General features: G+C 37.1%; 2 protein-coding genes across 2 annotated transcripts; one reads left to right on the top strand and one right to left on the bottom strand.

Moving 5' to 3' along the window:
• Positions 1 to 1111: 1111 nt before the first annotated feature.
• On the bottom strand, positions 1112 to 9672 carry si:ch211-264f5.2 (uncharacterized protein LOC570749 homolog). Its single transcript, XM_051873065.1, has 7 exons — positions 9451 to 9672; positions 5560 to 5877; positions 5141 to 5473; positions 2604 to 2949; positions 2415 to 2506; positions 2219 to 2268; positions 1112 to 2037 (listed from the first exon to the last, which is right to left on the bottom strand). Exons 1-7 carry the CDS (start codon positions 9494 to 9496, stop codon positions 1945 to 1947), a joined length of 1278 nt encoding a protein of 425 aa, XP_051729025.1. The 5' UTR covers positions 9497 to 9672; the 3' UTR covers positions 1112 to 1944.
• Positions 9673 to 14711: 5039 nt separating this feature from the next.
• pdk2b (pyruvate dehydrogenase kinase 2b) lies at positions 14712 to 21673 on the top strand. The gene is made up of 11 exons (XM_051873068.1): positions 14712 to 14967; positions 15578 to 15719; positions 16949 to 17020; positions 17128 to 17312; positions 17527 to 17616; positions 17703 to 17780; positions 18797 to 18873; positions 18982 to 19080; positions 19577 to 19687; positions 19787 to 19900; positions 20772 to 21673. Exons 1-11 carry the CDS (start codon positions 14850 to 14852, stop codon positions 20913 to 20915), a joined length of 1230 nt encoding a protein of 409 aa, XP_051729028.1. The 5' UTR covers positions 14712 to 14849; the 3' UTR covers positions 20916 to 21673.
• The last annotated feature ends 295 nt before the right edge of the window (positions 21674 to 21968 follow it).

Genomic DNA, 21968 nt, shown 5'->3' with positions numbered 1-21968 from the left:
TGGTTACCACTACAAATAAACATTTTAACCATGTGTAAACAAAAATATAATCTAATAAATTGCAATTAAGGCAATTTGAATGTTAAAATACCTTTCAAATATAATGTTAAGTAGGTACCATTACCCATTTTACTCATAGTAATTCAATAATTTAAGGATTTAAAATTATTAATAATTTAATAACTTAAATTCAGATTAGAGGTATCGTATCGGTATCGGCGATTTTGGCCTTGAAAGTATCGGTATCGTATCGAAAACAAAATAAGTGGTATCGCACATCCCTAACGATCACACCGGTGTGATTAGAACGTTCAGCGCCTCACGCGATCAACTGCCAAATTCAAATATGCTTGAGTTTTGGCTGGCGCTAAACCAGAGACGGACGCGCGCAGCGCTTTCATAAATCACATAAATGCAGTGTTTTCAACCAAATAATGTTTATTTTAGGTTTCAGACATTTAAATACACATGAGTACTAACAAAACAATACATTTAGAGTTTGTATAATACACAATTATGTCTATAGAAGCGGAAATAACCCTTTCCATTATAATTAGACGACACGTTTTATTCATATCAGATACACATTGTGAAAATAACTTTAAAGTTTACTCTATTCCCAGTTCACCGACTCACTTACTTTCATGTATTTCGGGAGAAGTGGATTAATTCACGTGTTGTAAATCCAACAGATCCGATTCTCTGTGCGGCGCAAACTAACATGGCGGCGCCCATCGCGCATATGGCTCAACTAACGCGATCGTTATAAAGGTGTTTAAACAGCAAAACACATAATATATTTTTAAATATATTACAGTTGAAAACCAGAAAGCATCATGCTCACTATATGCTTTGTTATGCAAAGCATAAATCATGTGAGCCATCTCAATACACATAATGACTTGCCATATATGTTTAAAAAAAAAATGATACCGTTATACTTCCCTCAGGTTATTTTGACCCTAAATTAATTTTAAAACATTTTTAAAAATTAAGTGTTCATTGGAGTGGTCCAAGACCTAAAGACTTTTTTCGCACTTGAACTCGGAATATACACGACTGGATTCGAGGAGTTTATGTGTTGAAATTTTAAAAAGTAACAAATCCAAAATTAATGGAATGTGAGGATTTTTTATTTGTCAGAAACATATAAAATAAATCTGGAACAATCTAGAACAAACACACACACAAATGAAGGCATGAGACTATAGAACACTCACATGCACGCACACACCCACTCCTAGGAATTCCATTAAAATGAACAAGAGGTCATAAAACGGGGGCAATGTTGTTTCCCCCCAATTTTTTTCATTTACAATGCAGAACAACTTTTTCATTTGTTCCATGAGGCCATCTAGTGGCAAGAGTCATGAAATATCATATATAATATATATATATATGCATGCATTAAAAATTGAAAAAAAATATAAAAATGGAATGAAATAAGCTTTCTGGACAAAAAAAAAAAAAAAGAAATAACTTTAGGGCTTCAGGTCATTTTGACCTGCAAGGGAAAGATTTGTTACAATTTGCGAGGAGAGGATGAGGGTTAATTATATTTCAGTATAATCATACATTGCTAGACATGTAATGAACATAATCTAGCTAACATTTAGCTATATGTAAAAATAATGTACTTTAAATAACATTAAAAAAAATGTCAGAAAATATTTGTTCTGCTGTTATGTTGTAAATAATGACATTGTACAACAAGGGTGTTGTCATGTCACCATCAGTGTCCCAATGTGTAATGAGCCTGGGTCCTTATTGTCCTCGCAGTCACTAGTACCGAATTTGTGTACACGATATACTGATTCACAAGCTAGGGAGCTGATTCAGATGCACCCATACAAAATGTGCAGAGCGACAGGTTCCCAGAACTAGGATTGAAAACCATTGCTCTAGTCCATCTTTGTGTTCCAGGGGTCTCAACTTTACAACAGTTTATGATATTACGACAGTGTTTGAGTCCGTGCTGAACTGCACAACTGAAGTATTTGTCCATTCATTGACCAGTAGATCATCTTTGTCGTTTGCCTATCAAATAAAACAAAAAAGCTGTCAGCAAATAAAGTCTCCAAAGTTTACTGTTGTTTTGTTTATGTGTTTATGTTGTCTAAATGAACAATTTATATGATTTTTATTTCATAATTGTACTCTATTTCGTATTTAGCATTTTGTCAAATAATATTTTTGATATTGTTAAAGATTTATTTACATGGAGGTCTGTTGTTATTTCTGTTGCTTCCTCCCTTGTGATCGCCTTTTCTGAAATGTTCAGGGAAAAATAATATTCATCAAAAAACTACAGGCAGGGCAAAGATTTCTCTTAATTATTGATTGACAAGTGAATGCTTATTGAACAATTAAGAGCATTATATATATAATAATAATAATAACAATAGAGGTCTTACTATGCCATGACCACAATTTCCAAGAAACTCCAGATAACACAAAGAATATAAGCAGCCCTCCACAAACTAGTGCAATCTCCCAATTAAGGTCTCTGAAACCGAAGAGATATGTTATCAGCTAGTATCAAAACGTCTGATAAATAGATGTGAAATAGCATTATGTTGTACAGAAGAATACTCTGAACATACCTGCTTTCATAAGTGGGTGTGGGTTCAAATATCACATCCTTAGAGGATACAGTAACTGTAGAGTTACTACCAACATATGGAGTTGTTGATCTACTGGTTAGTGGTGTCCTAATGGTACCAGTGCTGTGAAATGGGTTCTCTTTTGAGTTCTCTGTTGTAGTTAGATAGGTTGAGGACTGTATTGTAGAATAAAACTGCTTTGGTGATGCTGTAGATGTCTGGTCAGGTTTTTCAGTCTGAATCGAAGTACTTTGTGATTTTGTGTGTACAAGAGGTGTGACTGAATTATGGTTGTGTACATCCACAGCTGAAGTGAAGGATGGTGCTGTGGTATATGTGGAAGGTCCTGTGAAGGTCAGATGAGACACAGTTAAAAAACTATGTTTTAAACAGATCAAAGCAGTAATATAATTTCATTTGTATGCACTGCCATTATCTTTAAAGGAGAAGTATGTAATTCCTTGAATGTTAAAATACTTTCACAGTCAGAACTACAGTGGCGCAGTGGTCTGTATATGTTCAGGATATACGCTGTTGGTTTACAGGACCCAGTTTCTCACCCCCTACTTTACTGTCTACACTCAACTGTCCTATAAATGATGAACAAACAATGTTTCTCCTAATCCAGTTTGATATGCAGAGAAAACAAGTAAGCTATCTGTTGGATGATTCCCACCAAAAGTCTTAAAGGGATAGTTCACCCAAAAATGTTGTCATCACTTACTCAAGTTGTTCCAAAACTGTATGATCACAAAAGAAGATATTTTAAAGCATGTTGGTAATCAAACAGTTGACGGTAGCCATTGACTTCCATATAGGAAAAAAACACTATGGAAGTCAATGGGTGCCGTCAACTGTTTGATTACCAACATTCTTTAAAATATCTTCTTTTGTGTTCAGCAGAAGAAAGAGATTCATACAGGTTTGGAACAACATGAGGTAAAGTAAATGATGACAACATTTTCATTTTTGGATGAATTATCCCTTTAACATTTTTCTTTCTAACAAAAGAACCCAATGCAATATCTGCATGGGTAAATCTCCCTCACGCAAAATTCCAGATCAAATGGATTCCTATTGAAATTGTGTGATTTTGCCCACAAAAAATTGTAAATGTTACTGCACTTTTATACAGTGTCCTAACCAGGGACAATGCGATAAGATTCAAGCAACAATTTATCTGCCATAGTCTTGTAGGCAGTGCTCCGACATATACTGCAACAGCGCTTCAGGAGACCTGAGTTCGAGTCCCGGCTCATGGTCCTTTCCCGATCCTGTGCCCTTCTTTCCTCCCTGTCACTTCCTGACTCAACTTGATTTTCCTCTCCAAAAAAGACAAATAATCCCATATACACAGTATGTATATATAGCCTATGTGTGTGTGTGTAATTAAAGATATTTTAAGAAATGATTGTTATTTTTAAAGGGTTAGTTCACCCAAAAATGAAAATTCTGTCATTAATTTCTCACCCTCATGTCGTTCCAAACCCGTAAGACCTTCGTTCATCTTCAGAACACAAATGAAGATATTTTTGATGAAATCCAATGGCTCAGTGAGGCCTCCATTGCCAGCAAGATAATTAACACTTTCAGTGCCCAGAAAGGTACTAAAAACATATTTAAAACAGTTCATATGACTACAGTGGTTTAACCTTTATGTTATGAAGCGATGAGAATACTTTTTGTGCACCAAAAAAACAAAATAACGACTTTAACAATATCTAGTGATGGCCAATTTCAAAACACTGCTTCATGAAGCTTCTGAGCTTAATGAATCTTTTGTTTCGAATCAGTGGTTCGGAGCGCCAAAGTCACGTGATTTCAGTAAACGAGGCTTTGTTACATCATAAGTGTTTCGAAATTTCAATAGTTCACGTAACTTTGGCAGTTTGATATGCAATCCGAATCACTGATTCGAAACAAAAGATTCGTAAAGCTTCGAAGCTTCATGAAGCAGTGTTTTAAAATCAGCCATCACTAGATGTTGTTGAAAAGTCGTTATTTTGGGGGTTTTTGGCGCACAAAAAGTAAAAAAAGTACTAAGGTAGAACCACTGTAGAACCACATGAAAAATGTTTTTAGCAGCTTTCTGGGCATCTGAAAGTGTTAATTATCTTGCTGGCAATGGAGGCCTCACTGAGCTATCGGATTTCATCAAAAATATCTTAATTTGTGTTATGAAGATGAACGAAGGTCTTACGGCTGTAGAACGACATGAGGGTGAGTAATAAATTACATAATTTTCATTTTTGGGTGAACTTACCTTTTAAGATCTGAAGTAAATTATCCATTGTTGCTTTCATTATGGCTAATAAAGTCATGAAAAAATGATTTATGAACTCAAATTAAACCATTTTATGTTGCAGAAACAGAAACCCCTATCGCTCATTGTATCTGACCATTGTGACTGATTAGGAGAAAAATTCTAATTAACATGGTAAAGATACATGTTGTGGCATCTGGTAAGGACATGGTATTAATCCAATATATTTGTTACTACTACATAATATATATGAAAAACTGTTATTGAAACTTACTTGTTCTGGCATCTGTAGTGAGTTGCCTTGAATGTACATTAATATGAACAGGAGCCTGCACTCCCCCAGCCATACACCAAAACCAGCCTGAATCTGTCTTCTTCAGTCCTGTCAGTGTCACTGTATAAACACCATCATTTGTATCATTTATCTGTAAAGCTGCACCAGGGGATGGCTCTATATCCTGAGCTGTTTGACAGGAGTGCAATTCTCCACTTCTGCACCATTTTTTCTCATCATCTGTAAGTTTGTCACTGTACAGACATTGGACGGTAACATTGCCGCCCTCTTCACCTGACACCCTGTTGCTGGCCACTGACAGATCTGGAGTACCTGAAAATAATCAAATGACAAAATCAATTACTCTTGGAACCATCAAATGTCTCATAGTGGTGCTAAAATATCTCAATAACATTTACCCTCAGTGACGGTAAGTTCTAGAGATGTTCTAAAAACAGAACCTTGAGTCCTCACAGTACACCAATAGCGATTTGAATCACTGCTACGTAGGTTTGTCATCGTCATGGTTGTTACCAGTTCATCTGGGCTGTTGTAAAAGCTGATGCCTGGTTGCTTCTCTTGGCTGGTTGGTTGTATTGTCCTGCAGAAAAGCCAGTTCTTTCCTTTGCACCAATACTTAGGAAGATCTTTGTGCATTTTATGATAGTGACAGGGAATGGTGACAGATCCCCCAATTTGAGCTGTTATCTTCTGTACTGTCCATAAAGAATCGGTACCTGTGAGTCATAAAATATATATTACTCTAGAAAAATTTTGTTTGGAACACAAAGAAGTTGAAAGGCCATTTCACACTGCGGCGACAGATGCTGCTGACCAACACAGACACCAGATTACAGCACGTCACTTCTCAGACATCCCACGACCCGACAAGCACAGACTCAACATGTACAATCGGCGAAAACAAACTCCATCAGGCGCCAACAGACATGACAGGGGTAACTGCAGCCTGGAGCAATGGGCATGCCATAAGGAGGCATCCCGAAAGGTGAATCGGTCCAACTGAAACTACCCTTAACCCTATACCCCTACACCCTGACAGATGGCTTTGTCGACCAATCATAAAAGACCTTTCTCCACGCCCTACTTTTCGGCACGGCCAAACCTTTTGGCATGCCGACTGCTCCATCCTGCAGTTATCCCTACTTGCAGACGGGGGGAACAAACTGATTCGACAAAACCTAACGAAGTGTCTGTCGCCTTCTGTTGGTGCAGTGAATTGGCCTGAAGAATACCATCAATACGGGTTTTGGAATGACATTAAGATGAGAAAACAATGATTTTTTGTGTGGAAATTTAATATAAAGGCACTGTGCTGGTCATAGTAGATTAGCATTTAGGTCCGATGTTCACACAGTACAAACTGCATCTAAACTTGCTGTATTTTAGAAAGAATTTCTGTCAGATATAAACTGCTGCAGATCACCAGCAGGGTCACCAAATCCGACAAGGCGGCATTAGAGGATATCGAAATTCATTACCACCATGGCTTTAATGTTACCCAAATTCAATGTGGTGATGTCTAAACATCTTTATTTTATATTTTAAAAATAAATAGCCAATAGCGTTTTATTTACATCATAGCACGGCCAGAGCCGTTCAGCTCGGAAAAGCCAAAATTTTCTTTCTAATCTCCAACCGTTTCTCCTTCATATCGCTTTAAAAATAGCTTTCTATGCATAATTTAAATGGGTCTGATACGTTTTATGGTCTGCGCCGACTCACGCATATCATCCGCTCTGTGCTATCGTGTCTCTGGACCGGAGCAGACTGTTTGAAACCAGACTTCCTTCGCTTCAATGGAAAGCATATTTAGGCCCCGATCAGACAGAACGCGTTTTTTTTTTTTTTTTTGCAGTGAGAGGCGCCTTTTTAAAATTGTTTTCTATTGGCAGTGAGTGTTTTGTGCGCTCTTTTATGCACCCCGGGCGCCTCACGTTTTTGCAGGAGCGCTCTGAGCGCCTGAAGTTGAACAAAAAAAAAAAAAAGCAACTCCGAGCAGAAAAGCACCCAACGTCATTCGCGTTTTTTTCCATTGTCCAATCAAATGAATGGAGAGGCGGGCCTTCCGTTGTGCTGACAAAAGTTTACAGTTGCTTGGACACTGCAATGATGAAGGAGAAACTTGTTGTGGCAACCTGTGAAGCTCTGGTGAACTCCATGCCCAAGAGGGTTAAGGCAGTGCTGGAAAATAATGGTGGCCACACAAAATATTGACACAATTTGGACATTTTCACTTAGGGGTGTACTCACTTTTGTGGCCAGCGGTTTAGACATTAAAGGGTTAGTTCACCCAAAAATGAAAATTTTGTCATTAATTTTGAAATCGGCCATCACTAAATAATTCGTTATTTTGTTTTTTTTGGCGCACCAAAAATATTCTCGTCACTTTATAATATTAATATTGAACCACTGTACTCATATGAACTGATTTAAATATGTTTTTAGTACCTTTATGGATCTTGAGAGAGGAAATGTCATTGCTCCCTATGTAGGCCTCACGGAGCCATCGGATTTAAGCAAAAATATCTCAATTTGCGTTCTGAAGATGAACGAAGGTCTTGCGGGTGTGGAACGGCATGAGGGTGAGTAATAAATGACAGAATTTTCATTTTTGGGTGAACTAACCCTTTAATGTCTGTGTGTTGAGTTATTTTGAGGGGACAGCAAATTTACACTGTTTTACAAGCTGTACACTCACTACTTTACATTGTAACAAAGTGTCATTTCTTCAGTGTTGTCACATGAAAAGATATAATAAAATATTTACAAAAATGTGAGGGGTGTACTCACTTCTGTGAGATACAGAAGTGATTATATATATATATATATATATATAGTATATATTGCGTGCTCTTGAACAGTAGATATCAGTTCTGGCCGGTCAGTGGGTTCCAACAAACTGTCACTGATTCAAAGAGCTGATGATGATGATGAGGCAATAATAAATCTTCAGCGAAATTGAGAACTTGTGTCCTACTTCTATACCTAATAACTGCACAGTTTACAGTGTTTTACTTTTTTTCTTTCTGCATACCATGGATAAGAATCCCATGCTTTGTGTTTGTTTCGATATGCTATACAGATGTAGACTGTCTGCTTTCAAAAGATGTACACAAATATACCATGCAATGGACTGTTATAAGATAATAGCCAGCATTCACAAGACTGTGTTGCATTATCAGTATATTATATACAGTAATTATATGCTATTATAAAAATGTTTCTGCTACAGAATAAAAAATCAAAAAGGCAATTGCAACAAAAATCTGACTATTTTCTCACAATTGCGAGTTTATATCACAATTCTCCAGAGGCCCCTGCACTACAGCATTACAACTGCAGCCAGTAGGCCTCTCCCCAGTGTAGCCCATGGAAGCCTGTGCATTAATGCGCCCCTGCTCACAATTGCTTGTTTATATCTCACAATTCTAAATAGTCAGAATTGTGATCTAAAAAGTCACAGTTTACTTTATTTTTTTATTCCCTGGTGGAAACAAGCTTCCATATTTCAAAGTGAATACACTGAAGAAAAAAAGAGGATGTCTGGAGAGAGGAAACATCAGAAATCCTTCTCTGTTGCAATGTCAGAAGAGCACAGTTATGTAAATATCACTTTGACGTCAGTGAATTGATTAATCGTCCCCTTGGAATTAATTACATTATGTGATTTTTTTTTTTTAATGTTGTGTACATTTTGGAACTTTTTATTTAGAAAAAAAAAAAAAAAAATCTAGAACCTTATAATTTCAAGGGGATGTAATGTTGAACTGTTTATTATCTTTACAACTAGAGTGTCTTGTAAAGATAATAAATCAATATCTATGGTAACACTTTACAATAAATGTTATGTACATGAATTATTAATTAATACTTAAACTCATGATTAGTGAAGATAGGATAGCTCTTCATTGGTTCATGATTAGTTCATATCTTCACTAATCATGAGTTCATGTTGAAGTAAGTATTATTTCAGGTATATGTAGGTCTACATGATTATTTATGTAGGCTATGTTTATTGTAAAGTGTTACCTGTTTTATGATGTCATCACAATGGTTCACCTACTCATATAGGCTACTTTTAGTATTCTTTCAAAATATTTGTTAAAAGCGATATTTTTTTTTAACAATCACTAGGACACCTTTCTCAGTGTGATAAAAATAATAAAAAATAATTATGACTGACAAAGCAGGAATAATGTTTTGAAAGAATCCTATTCCCTAGAATAATTTAAAGAACCAACACATTATTTAGTATACAAAATTGAATTATTTTTCCTAAAAGGACTTACCTTGGACTCCTAAAAGCAGCACTAAGGTACTCAGCAGAAAAGCCATGATTTAATCAGCGATTTCACAAAAATTATAACTCTTCCTCACATGTATCTTAGATTTATATCTTAACCATTTGAACCATACTTCCTTTTATTGTGGATTTCAACATTTCCTGCACATGACTCATATCCTTCTTTCCTCATGGCCGTACTGATTACAGGGTATTGGTCTGGACCCCTTTGGTTGAAATCGGTTGAAATCAACACCTTTCTCCCCTCTAGCATCCGCCCTGGGTACCCAAGGTCCGAACCTCAGTATTTTTACATGGTGTATAATAAAATTAGTAAAATAAATGCTTAATAATAACTGTACTTTGGTTATGCAAAAACTTTGTACCATGCCATCTGAGCCAATCAACGGTCTTAACAACGCTCGCCAATGGCAAAATGACTGGGATGGCCAATCAAATCAAAGAAGGCAACCCTCATTCACCATTTCCTACATTACTAATATAGTCCACTGAAGGAGTTAATGAAAACGAGTGAGTGATTTCGGACAATGAACGCGCTTGAAGGTCTGCCGCGTTTGCATAGTTTGTGCTTGCTGTTTAACATTTTAGCAAACTGGCAGCCCCAGTAGGCTACTGTAGGAAGATTAAAAGATTTAAATCTTGAACTCTGTCATGGAAACTAGCATGCATAAACCGTAATTAAACAATTTAATAATCAATTAAAAAGGAATTTATACCTGTATGGATATCACTCTGTAGGCCACATTGGATCAGCGGTTTGGAAAAAGGTATGGATGAATGATTCAGCTGCGGGCGCCATCTTCAGGCGAGACGCGGGAATTCATTCAAGTTGTGGGATTGAATGAGTGGACTCAGTACCGTCTACTATGGTTTCGGACACCACTACAAATGGCTGTCCTCTCAAATAGTGCCCTATTTAAGGGTATAGGGGCGATTTAAGACATGATGCTTGCTGTTTGACAACTGTTGTGCCTCAGCTCAGTCATGAACTTGTATATATATATATAAAAAAAGTTTACACTGTCGCTGGTAAAAACATTCTCATCTTATTTCATCTTAGGGTACGTTTATACGACAACGATGTGCTAAAAACGTAAAAGTTTTTTCTTTGTACAGATGGCAACGTTATCAAAACTATCCCCGTTCACGCGGATCCGGGAAAATGACTAAAAACGCTGTATTACGCATGCCAGACAAGTAGTTGGCGATGCCACTTTGTAAAGAAAGATTACGCGTCTGCTCATACGCATTCTTTTACACAGCACTCGCGCCAAATGCGCATGCTTATCCACCTTATTTTTACAGTTTACTGCACTTTGATATTCTACTCGTTATTTCCCTATAGTGGCTAATAAACTAGTATGGCACATTCATACAGAAAACACGCTGAAAAATAAGGTGGATAGACCAGAGCCGTTAAATATGATTTTCAACGGCTCTGGGATAGACTAAACACGTAATAAGCACGTGCATGAAATCACCATTTTCACAGATTCACGTTTTTGCAGTTTACACAGAGATGACAAAGGTGTCATTTTCAAAAACTTGCACTTTTAAACCCATTTTCAAAAGTGTGCTTTTTTTCAGGCCACCAAAACGCCGTTGTCGTGTAAATGAACGGCCAAAACCCGTAAAAAGTTTTCCGTTTTTAGTCGAAAACGGTGCCGTGTAAACAGCCCCTTAAAGGCACAATATGTAAGATTTTTGGATTAAAATATCCCAAAACCACTAGTACAGTGTTATATATTTTGTTGACTTCTGTACTTACATTATCCCAGGTGTTTCCAAGAATGTTTAAATCCAGAGAAATAAGCAATTTTAACCAGGACATACACATACGCTTGACCGGAAGAAGCAGAAGCAGCGACTGTGGCATAATAAAAGCTCCGCTGCGGTCTTAACAACAACATTACTGCAATTGTATTTTATTTGTGTTTTTATATTTTTTCAATTGTATATAGTTTGAAAGGTGATGTTTATTTTATATACATGAGTATACATGCATACTATTTGGCATATAACAAAGTAAATTGTACATTTTGTGTTAAAACTAAATAAAAAGTTCATCACAAAAAAATAAAAGCTCCGCTGCTCTCAAGCCATGTGTCACGCTCGTCTCTCATTAGCAATCGCTCAGCGGCCTCGCTCCACTCCTGCAGCATTCGATCCTGCTCTGCTTCATACTACAGTAACGTTAATAATATCATCCATGAACATCCCGATTCTTTCCAACGGCTGTAGACATGAAGACGGCATCTCCCATGATTCCGTGCTCAATCTCTGCATCATCAAGCTACGCCTTTGTTTTGAATAGGCGACCTCTAGCAGCGAAAATGTACATAGTGTGCCTTTAATAGTAGCCTATGTCCACCTATTTTAACCAGATCACATCTATCTCTCTGTTACCTCTGAACAGCATACAAACAAAATAAAACTAGTGAAGTGTATTCTCAATCAGTGTACATTAATTTAACCCACAAAACATTTGTCATTAGTGCTAAACTGAGTCAGGCATAGTGTTCACATTTATGCTACATGTTTATCTGTTACTTCAGTGGCGGGCTGATTTATAAGTCAGATACCATACATACATATATAGCCTAATTTTATCTAATATTATTAAATATAGGCAAACAATTTTTTTTTTGAGTTCTCACTATTGAAAAATCCACATCACTGAAATGTTATTCAGTATTATTTCTGCCCTTTTTTTAATTTCTCTAGGCTCTTTTGTTCAGGTTGGGTGTTTGCAGAAACCGTCGGAATATAAAAGCAGATGCAGAAGAGTTTTCATAATCTTTTAAGTGTTAAAAAGAAAAAGAAAAAAATGTGAATAATTAGTGGAAAATTGACTCATCTTAAAAGGGTCATGTGATGATTGTGTAAATGTATTTTTTCTAGTTTACTCTGACCAGTTTAAACTGGTGGTTGCTTTGAAACATGGTAGCTGGTTTCTCACTTGTGCAAATATGTAAACCATGTGTGCATCTCAATCAGCTCCCTAGCTTCCTAGGTCATGAGTCATCGTTTACGTGAGGTCGGGCACTGGTAAATAAGGACCCAGGGCTCACTACACACTGGGACACTGATGACTCTATTTCTAGCAACATGACAACATCCTCATTGTACAACATCATTACTGGTAGTTATGAACAACAGCAGCGCTGATATCTTTCTGACATTATTTTTTAATGTTATTTAAAGTACATTATGATAAATACTTTGCTTGTTACATATACGTGCAACATTTCAGCCGTAAATGAATGATAAATGTTAGTTAGATTATGCTCATTATCTGTCTAGCAATGTATGTTTATGCTGAAATATAAGTAAATAATGGTTTGTATTTTAAAAAACATCTATTCTGTGTCATTATCTGTATTGAGATAGCGCACATGATTTATGATTTTCACGCCTCAGAACTCAGAAAGGGAACATAGTGAGCATCGATTCTCACTGTAGGACTTCTTAGGGAGCGAACGTTTCAGTGCACTGGAAGGATTTTGCGAATGGCTGACTCCCTGATCAGTGCCCTGAACTATGGAGCTGATTGAGACGCACACATGTCTTGGACTAGCAACAAACTAGCTACCAGGATGGCTGTCATTTGTTCATCTAGCTTCCTCCTCCAGGGAGCAGTCGTGAGATGTTAAGTTCAACGCTCCCAATTATGCAATCTCAGTTTTCAGTATTCTTGTTTACTGCAGTGTTTCACATCTCAAATGTCACTCCAGTCTCCAGTCAGTGATTGACATCTCTGAATTGAAGTGTTTTTCCTTTCTCCAGTAAGGAAGTGACACTATCTAGGCCTGTTTTTTCTAAATGTTTGTGACAAATGATTAATATAAACATAAAATATGTTTACATATAGTCCACAAGACAAAAAAATAGCTGAATTTATTAACCCCGTTCAAAAGTTTGTGAACCATTGGTTCTTAATACTGTGTGTGGTTACCTGGATGATCCATGACTGTTTGTTTGTTTTGTGATGGTGGTTCATGAGTCCCTTGTTTGTTCTGAGCAGTTAAACTGCCCAATATTCTTCAGAAAAATCCTCCAGGTCCTGCAGATTCTTCAGTTTTCAATGATTTTTTGCATATTTGAACCCTTTCCAGCAGTGACTGTATGATTCTGAGATCCGTCTTTTCACACTGAGGACAACTGAGGGACTCAAACACAACTATTAAAAAAGGTTCAAACATTCACTGATGCTCCAGAAGGAAACACAATGCATTAAGAGCCAGGGGGTGAAAACTTTTGAACAGGATGAAGATTTCTACATTTTTCTTATTTTGTTTGAAATATCTTTTTTTTTTTTTTTCATTTAGCACTGCCCTTCGGAAGCAACAGAAGATACTTGCAAGTTTCCCGGAAGACAGGGGGTGAAAACTTTTTGAATTTGACGATCAAGGTAAATTGTACTCAATTTGTCTTCCGGGAAACAAGCAAGTATCTTCTTGTGGACTATCTTTTATGTAAAATATCTTACTCAGGACAGTACTAAATAAAAAATAACATGCATTTTTTATGATCTCTCTTATTTTGTTAAAATTAGTCACATTTTCACAGATTCTGCAAGTGGTTCCCATACTTTTTCATGCAACTGTATGAAAAAGTATGGGAACCACTATATATTCTGTTTATTTATGCATCAGATTTACTGGTCCTTTTAAAGTGTATTTAATTCTACTATTTATAACTGCACTAAAACAAGGACACTAGTCTCATATACCTTTGACATTCATTTGATTCCTTTTCATTCACATGCATATGAAGTCACCTCATCATGGGACATCAAATTCTTAAGCTCTGTATTAATAAAACTGACTTACTCTAAAAATCTGACCTGTTACCTAGTTATTCAGGTTATTAATGCATATTGCACATTTCTAAGATGCATCACTGTACTTTATCATTTTAATAGGCAAAGTGAATTTTCAGTGATTTTATTGGCATCCTAATTTTCACGTGTTTTTTGCAGGCTGCGTTGCCACTGCTCTACGGAAATTGCTATACTCGGGTCCAACTGGGTGATAGGTGAAGCTTGACCTCATAATGTCCGGCTGGATCACCTTTTTATGGGGCGTCTTGTTGTGATGCTATCGTGTGATTTTCCATGTAGTGCAAACATTACGCAGATGACCGCTAAGGTGCAAGCAACACGTTGTTGATCGGGATCTTGAGCGATGACGTTCCCCAGTTTCCTCTCTCCGATTGGTCGCAATCGACATCGACGTAATAATGTAGGCGTGTCTCTGTGCAAGAACGCAAACTTTAAAGGGTTGTCAACAACAGGTCTCAAGACAGACCCAGACTGAATAAAGAAATACACGCGAGGATATACAGATAACTTTTAGCTCAGATAGCCTAATTAGGTTTTCCAAGATGAAGTTTGTAAGATTTATAATGAGGAATGCTGCTATGCTAAATGTACCTAAACATATTGATTACTACGCGAAATTTTCTCCATCGCCGTTGTCAATGAAGCAGTTTCTGGATTTCGGTGAGTTTAAAATTTTACTGCAAAATATTCTGAATGCAATATTGTTAATATGCTAAAAATGTTGAATAGTATAGTCATTACTTTGGCCATTTGTGCATATGATTTGCAACAATAGATGCTATATTCTTTTGTTATGAAATAACATCTTTATGTAAAAATTAAATATATATATATATATAAATGTAATTTTCAGCTCAAACATTATTCCAATAACCAATATGTGCTTAACGCTCGCGAAGCTCGCGTTCAACTGATGGTGTAACCATAGTAACAGTTCGCTGCTCGAGCGCTTTCCATAAGTGCATCGGATTGCCATTATTTGTTAGTTTATTACAGATTTACACATCACTTATTGAACAAAAATACTAAAGTGTATTGTTAAAAATAATTAAGATAGACGGTAGCTCATGGTGCTACAGGGACTCCAAAGTATAGGCTAATGTGCACGAAATTAACGAACCTCAAAATAAATTACTGACAGAAAAAAACGTGCAAGTCATTCAGTACTGCTGTTCGCTCAAGACTTAGGTTTGTTCTTGCTGATATTTGACTTTTAGTTTAACTATAGCCTTCTGCAGCAAGAGGTTTCACTGTCACATTTTCTTTGCAGGATCCACAAATGCTTGCGAGAAAACATCTTTCGCTTTCCTCAGACAAGAGCTCCCCGTCAGACTAAGTAACAGTCTGAAGGAGATCAACCTTTTACCAGACCAACTGATAATGACTCAGTCCGTTCAGCTAGTTCACAGCTGGTAAGTTCATGTCCTGGAGTATCAGACAAAAAAGGAATTAACTAACTCTTGAAGTGTCTTATGTCTTATAGTTTGACTAAACAGACAGAAAAGGAAAAAAAAAAAGAATCATGTAAAAGATATTGCTGAACATATTAACCCATTAAAATGGTTTATTTTTCACGCGTGCATTATGTAATGCCTTCTAATCCCACGCCTCCAGCTGTACGATGAACTTTGCCCTAGTTCCCCAGCCTGATGTTTTCGAAGTATGTTTTAATCCTATACGTTACATCACTGAGTTTCCATTTCAACTTTTAATCTATAGGAATCATTAGACCCCACAATACAACTAAATACTTTTCCTCTACGTTAGTTTTCCGGACCATGCGACATCAAGTTGCGTAGCCTAATAAACTGCCTTAAGAAAACGTATTTTATTTCCATTTAAATGCTTGTTCTTTTGCTTACGTCTGCTTAAAGCTTATAGAGTGTTGTTTTGTGTTCAAATACCATTGTACAGACCCTCACTTGTTTACTAGTAGACTTTCTGAGGGTACGTCATGCAACGGATACGGCGGTTAACTTCAGAGTGAAATTTGAGAAGGTGCAACTTATGGTGGTGGCGCGCAGACTTGTTTTCGAGAATCGACTTGGAACAGAGTGTTCTACTGTAGTGTGTAACCGAGGAACAGTAAGGAGGGAAACTCATGGAAATGAGTGGGTAACATTTTAAAAACAAATGAGGAAAAGAAGTCATGCACATTTTAATAGTAAATAATATCTAAAATAAAAATATAATAATACAATAGGCTACTCGTTGTAGACTAGTGTTATTTTAGTATTATTTGTATACTATTATTCATTGATATTTTATTAATAATAATAATATTTTAGTTTTTTTTTTAAAAATATATATATTTCTGTTTTAGAGATTTTAGTACTTCAACTTAAAATTATTTATTTTAGTTATGTTGCTAAGGCAACATTTCTACTGCAATATTTACATTTTTATTTAATTTGAGCTTTCTTTCAACACTGAAAACACTTTTTAATGGTTTTAGTTAACAATAATAACACTGGCGACTGCTTAAAAACTTGCCACCAAGCAAGCGTGAAAACATTATGTATGTTGAGGGTGTTATTGGAGATTTAGTGTAACTATACGTTTGTGCATTGGTATTTAAAACATGATTATGTATAATAGTGTACCTTTCATTTCCTTTGTCTTCTCTCTCTTACCTTCTCAGGTTTATTCAAAGCCTGATGGACATCCTAGAATTCCAAGACAAGAGCCCAAATGACCCTAGAGTTCTACAAGAGTAGGTTCTTCAATCTACATACTGTACACATCCTACATGATCAGAATATTAAAGCAGTAGTATTAAAACAAAACAGCAGGATTCATGGAGTTTGTTTTGTTCCATAGATTTGTGGAAACTCTGGTGACCATTAGGAACAGGCACAATGATGTGGTACCCACCATGGCCCAGGGTGTCATTGAGTATAGGGATGCATTTGGGGCAGACCCTGTGACATGTCAGAACATTCAATACTTTTTGGACCGCTTTTACATGAACCGCATCTCCATTCGCATGCTCATCAACCAGCACAGTAAGTAAATCTTGTCCTAATACCTGGACTTTGCATCAGCACTATTGGCAAGAACAGTTGCTTTCTCAGCACTTTAAATGCACAGGTCATTAGATCTTGAATAATCTGGCCTATTCCTGTTTGAGTTAATTATTCACTGGATATGAGAGAATGATTTCCTCATGTAGTGCACCTCTAACCTTCTGTTCCCTTCTGTTTCCTGCTCTATCTCCAGCTCTGATCTTTGATGGCACCACAAAGCCAGGACATCCCAGCAGCATCGGGTGCATTGACTCCAGCTGTGACGTCACAGATGTAATCAGAGGTGAGTGCTTTAGTGCATACAGTAATGCAAATATTACCCTAGCAACAAGTGCAAATTCAATAGTAATGTCCTGTGTTCTGCTTCAGATGCATATGAGTGCGCTAAAATGCTCTGTGAGCAGTATTACCTCGGATCCCCTGAGCTGGAGCTTAGAGAGATAAACGGTGAGGAACATTAATGCATTATGCATAACATTCCATCTAGAAACCAAAAAATGAAAATTATCCCATGATTTACTTACCTTCAAGCCATATGACTCTTATTTAAGATGAACACAATCGGAGTTATATTAAAATATATCCTGGCTCTTCCAAGCGTTATAATGGGAGTGAATGGAGCTCCTGATTTTGAAGTCCAAAAAAGTCCATCTATCCTTCATAAAAGATATCCACACAGCTCCAGGGGGTTAATAAAGTTCTTCTGAAGCGAAGTGATCGGTTTTTGTAAGATAAATACCCATATTTAAATCTTTATAAACTACAATAGCTAGCTTCCAGCAGACGGCCTACGCAAATCAACTTACGCCAAAAGAGTAACCTCTGACCTGACAAATGACGCATTGACGAACACAATACAAAAGCGCAAAAGATAGCGCAAAAGCGCAAAAGATAGAGCAATACAAAACACCGGTCACGAATTAGAAGTCTAAAACGAGAATTATCGGGGGATTTTGATATAAGAGAAGAGGAGCTTGAGTTTGTTGCAGAGCCCTATTTGTTTGAACCGCGAGAGGCGTCTAAACTTACGCTACTCCTACATCCTGCGTCATACATCGCATCAGAAGTTACTCTTTTGGCGCAAGTTGATTTGCGTAGGGCATCTGCTGGAAGCTAGTTATTTTAGTTTATAAAGTTTTAAATATGGATATGTTTCTTACAAAAACCTATCACTTTGCTTCAGAAGGCCTTTATTAACCCCCTGGAGCCTTATGGATTACTTATATGATGGATGGATGCACTTTTTTGGTCTTCAAAATCTTGAGCCCCATTCACTACCATTATAAAGCTTGGACGAGCCAGGATATTTTTAATATAACTCCGACTGTGTTCGTCTGAAAGAAGATAGTCATGTACACCTAGGATGGCTTGAGGGTGGGTAAATCATGAGATCATTTTCTTGTCATATTGCTTTAATGTTCACAAACTACTTTGTGTCTTATAATATTTGTTCTCTGTTACAGCAAAAAACAAGTCACAACCAATCGAGATATCCTACGTTCCTTCTCATCTTTACCACATGGTTTTTGAGCTCTTCAAGGTAAACATGGTGCTTTATTTTTGCATACTCCAGATTCATATGGATTGAAGAAATAGTTATAGATATATATTGTAAATATTTCATTTTTTTATGTCTCTCCCACTCTAGAACGCAATGAGGGCTACTCTTGAGAATCATGAAACAAGCAGCACATTGCCACCAATCAAAGTCATGGTTGCTCTAGGCGGACAGGACCTGTCGATCAAGGTGCGTAAATGAAAGTTCAAGTTAGAGGAATCCTAAGAGAAATTTGGCATTGGGAATAGTTTTTATCTCAGTGTGAGGTCACACCGCCACTGCCTCGTTTGAATCATGCTCAACCTGCCCTAGTTCCAGCGATAACTGATAAGAATGTTATATAAACTGTCCTAAAGATTAATACTCTAACCACCATTGATCAACTTTCAAATGAACCAGATCATTTCGGCTTAGACTAGTAATAACGATACCGTCAACCTTTGCCCTGCTTGGTGGCTAAAGAACACGAACAAAGCAGACACTGAACTGAAATGCTATATCCATGCTACTTAGTGGGTTTGTGTTTTTAGGATTAGAATTTTATTTTCTGAAACATATATAACAGTCAATCCCTTAGCTTTACTCGAAGTCTTAATGACACAACCCACACATATTTGTCACCTGATGTAATGCAGCTCACAAAACACATTATTGTTCTCTAAACATTCACTTTTTCATGTTCCAGATCAGTGACAGGGGTGGTGGCGTTCCTTTCAGGAAGATTGATAGACTTTTTAGCTACATGTATTCGACGGCGCCCAGACCTACCATTGGTGACCATCAACGGACCCCAATGGTAAGAGCACAGCACACTTTTTAACACTACATAATAGCAGTAATGTACATATGTTTCTTGATTAAAACTGATAGTCGAACCTGTCCGTTATTCCCTCAGGCTGGCTTTGGTTATGGCCTTCCCATCTCCCGTCTGTACGCACGCTACTTCCAAGGTGATCTCCAGCTTTATCCAATGGAGGGCTTTGGTACGGATGCTGTAATTCAGCTGAAGGTAAGATCATAACAAAGGGTTAAAAAAAATAGAAATTGTTCATTTACTCATCCTCATGCTGTTCCGAAACCATACACTCACTTTATTGGCATTGATGGTTCCATGAAGAACGTTTAACATCCATGGAAACTTTCCATTGCACAAAAGGTTCTTAAAGGGTTCCCAGACAGCAACATTATGTCGGCCCAGATCCGGCCCACATCTGGTACGCGTGGAATCCAAATGTACCAGATGTGGCCCAGATCTTGGTCGACACTATGTTGCTGTGTGGGTTAGTTCACCCAAAAATGTCATTAATTACTCACCCTCTTGTCGTTCTAAACCCGTAAGACATTCTTTCATCTTTGGAACGCAAATTAAGATCTTTTTGATGAAATCTGAGAGAAAAAGTTCATAAAGAGATTGTAAAACTAATCCATATGAATTGAGTGGTTTAGTCCAACTTTTCTGAAGAGACTCAACACTTCTTTGGGGAACCAAAAATGGTTCTTCTATTGCATTGCTATACGAAAACTCCCTTTTTAAGAGTGTATGACGTTTTCCCCCTGTGAAGACACACAAAAGGAGACAATCAGCAGTTTTTTACCTGTTGTATATTTTGTTTACCATGGAAATGAACTGAGTCAACATTATGCTGAACTTCTCCTTTTGTGTTATAAGAAAGAACATCATACAGGTTTTAAACAATGACAGAATCTGCATTTTTAGGTAACATTTTAAACAATCAGCCAAGATGACAAATCAAATGAGGGTTTTGCTTACACTAGCCTTATTTGTTGAGCTTGTACCTGTGCAAAACATCCTGTTAACTTTGGACATTACATTACACTCTTCAAATCATTAATCCACAATGACGGTCTTCTGTCCGCAGGCCCTGTCCACGGATTCAGTAGAGAAGCTTCCAGTGTTTAATAAGACTGCCTTGCGGCATTACAAATTCAACCAGGAAGCTGATGACTGGTGCGTCCCAAGCAAGGAGCCGCTGAACTTGGCTGCGTACAAGGCTGCAAAGTGAGCCACAGGAGTTGGCTGCTTTAAGATGTAACAAATGCCTTCGTGAAAGGCAACTGTTGTGAATGCTCGCATTCCCTACTGAACTAGGGACCAATGACAGCATTTCCCAATATTCTTCGAGTACTGTTGTCTGGAAACGCTTAAACTGCATGTGGCCAGAATTTAAGATGCCAAACAGTAGATTCCTTAGTATAAATGTAAGTTATTACTGTGGTGCTGCTGAAGTGGGTGTTTTTCAGCAAGAGCTCAGGCACGAAGTGTCCCGCACGAGTGAACACCTGAAGGGGCGAGAGGTGATTAGAAGCATGTGAACCAGATTGAGGCAGAGTTAAGTTGCAGAAGTCTAAAAAAGGTGCAGAGAAGTATATGTATTGTAAAGGAGTAAAATAATGAAAGCAGAAGAAATGCAGCTGGAAGGATAGGTGAGATATGAGACATTTCAGAGGTCGGAGAAAATGGATGAATTGTCAAAAGTGTCAATTCAATAAAAGAAAAAAGGGGAGGCTGTGGCCAAAGATGTTGTTTTTCCTCTCTAAAGAGGCTGGAGATTTTGAAATCTTGTTACTTGATGTGTGATTAACACAGTATTTAAGAAAAGCATATATGTAAGTGTATATTAATAACACTGTGCTGTTGTGTTTCATTGTATTATGAACGACCACAATCTTTATCGTTTTTAAAAGGACCCTTGTTGTTTGAGTTTTTAATATATATATATATATATGTATATATGAAATAAATCTGATCATTTCTCATCAAGATGCATAAGCTGTTGTTATTACAAACAATTTGGGGAAGTGGAAAAACATACATGTATGTGATTATGTAATCGAGAACATGATGTACTCGGAAATGTGCACACAGTAAGAAAAGCTGATGCTGCTTCAGTTTTTCCCAACCCTGTTCTTTCAAACAGAACACATTTTCAAATGACCTGAAATGGATGGGTCAGAAAATGGAGACATGACATCCAAAATGACAAAGTGGAGATGTGCAAGACTTCTGGTTATTTTAGCCATAGAAAAACAGTCTGCTATGTTGCTTAATGTTGCAA

The sequence above is a fragment of the Ctenopharyngodon idella genome, chromosome 19, assembly GCF_019924925.1.
Source record: "Ctenopharyngodon idella isolate HZGC_01 chromosome 19, HZGC01, whole genome shotgun sequence".
Classification (NCBI taxonomy): domain Eukaryota; kingdom Metazoa; phylum Chordata; class Actinopteri; order Cypriniformes; family Xenocyprididae; genus Ctenopharyngodon; species Ctenopharyngodon idella.
This window is presented reverse-complemented; position numbering and strand designations above follow the sequence as displayed.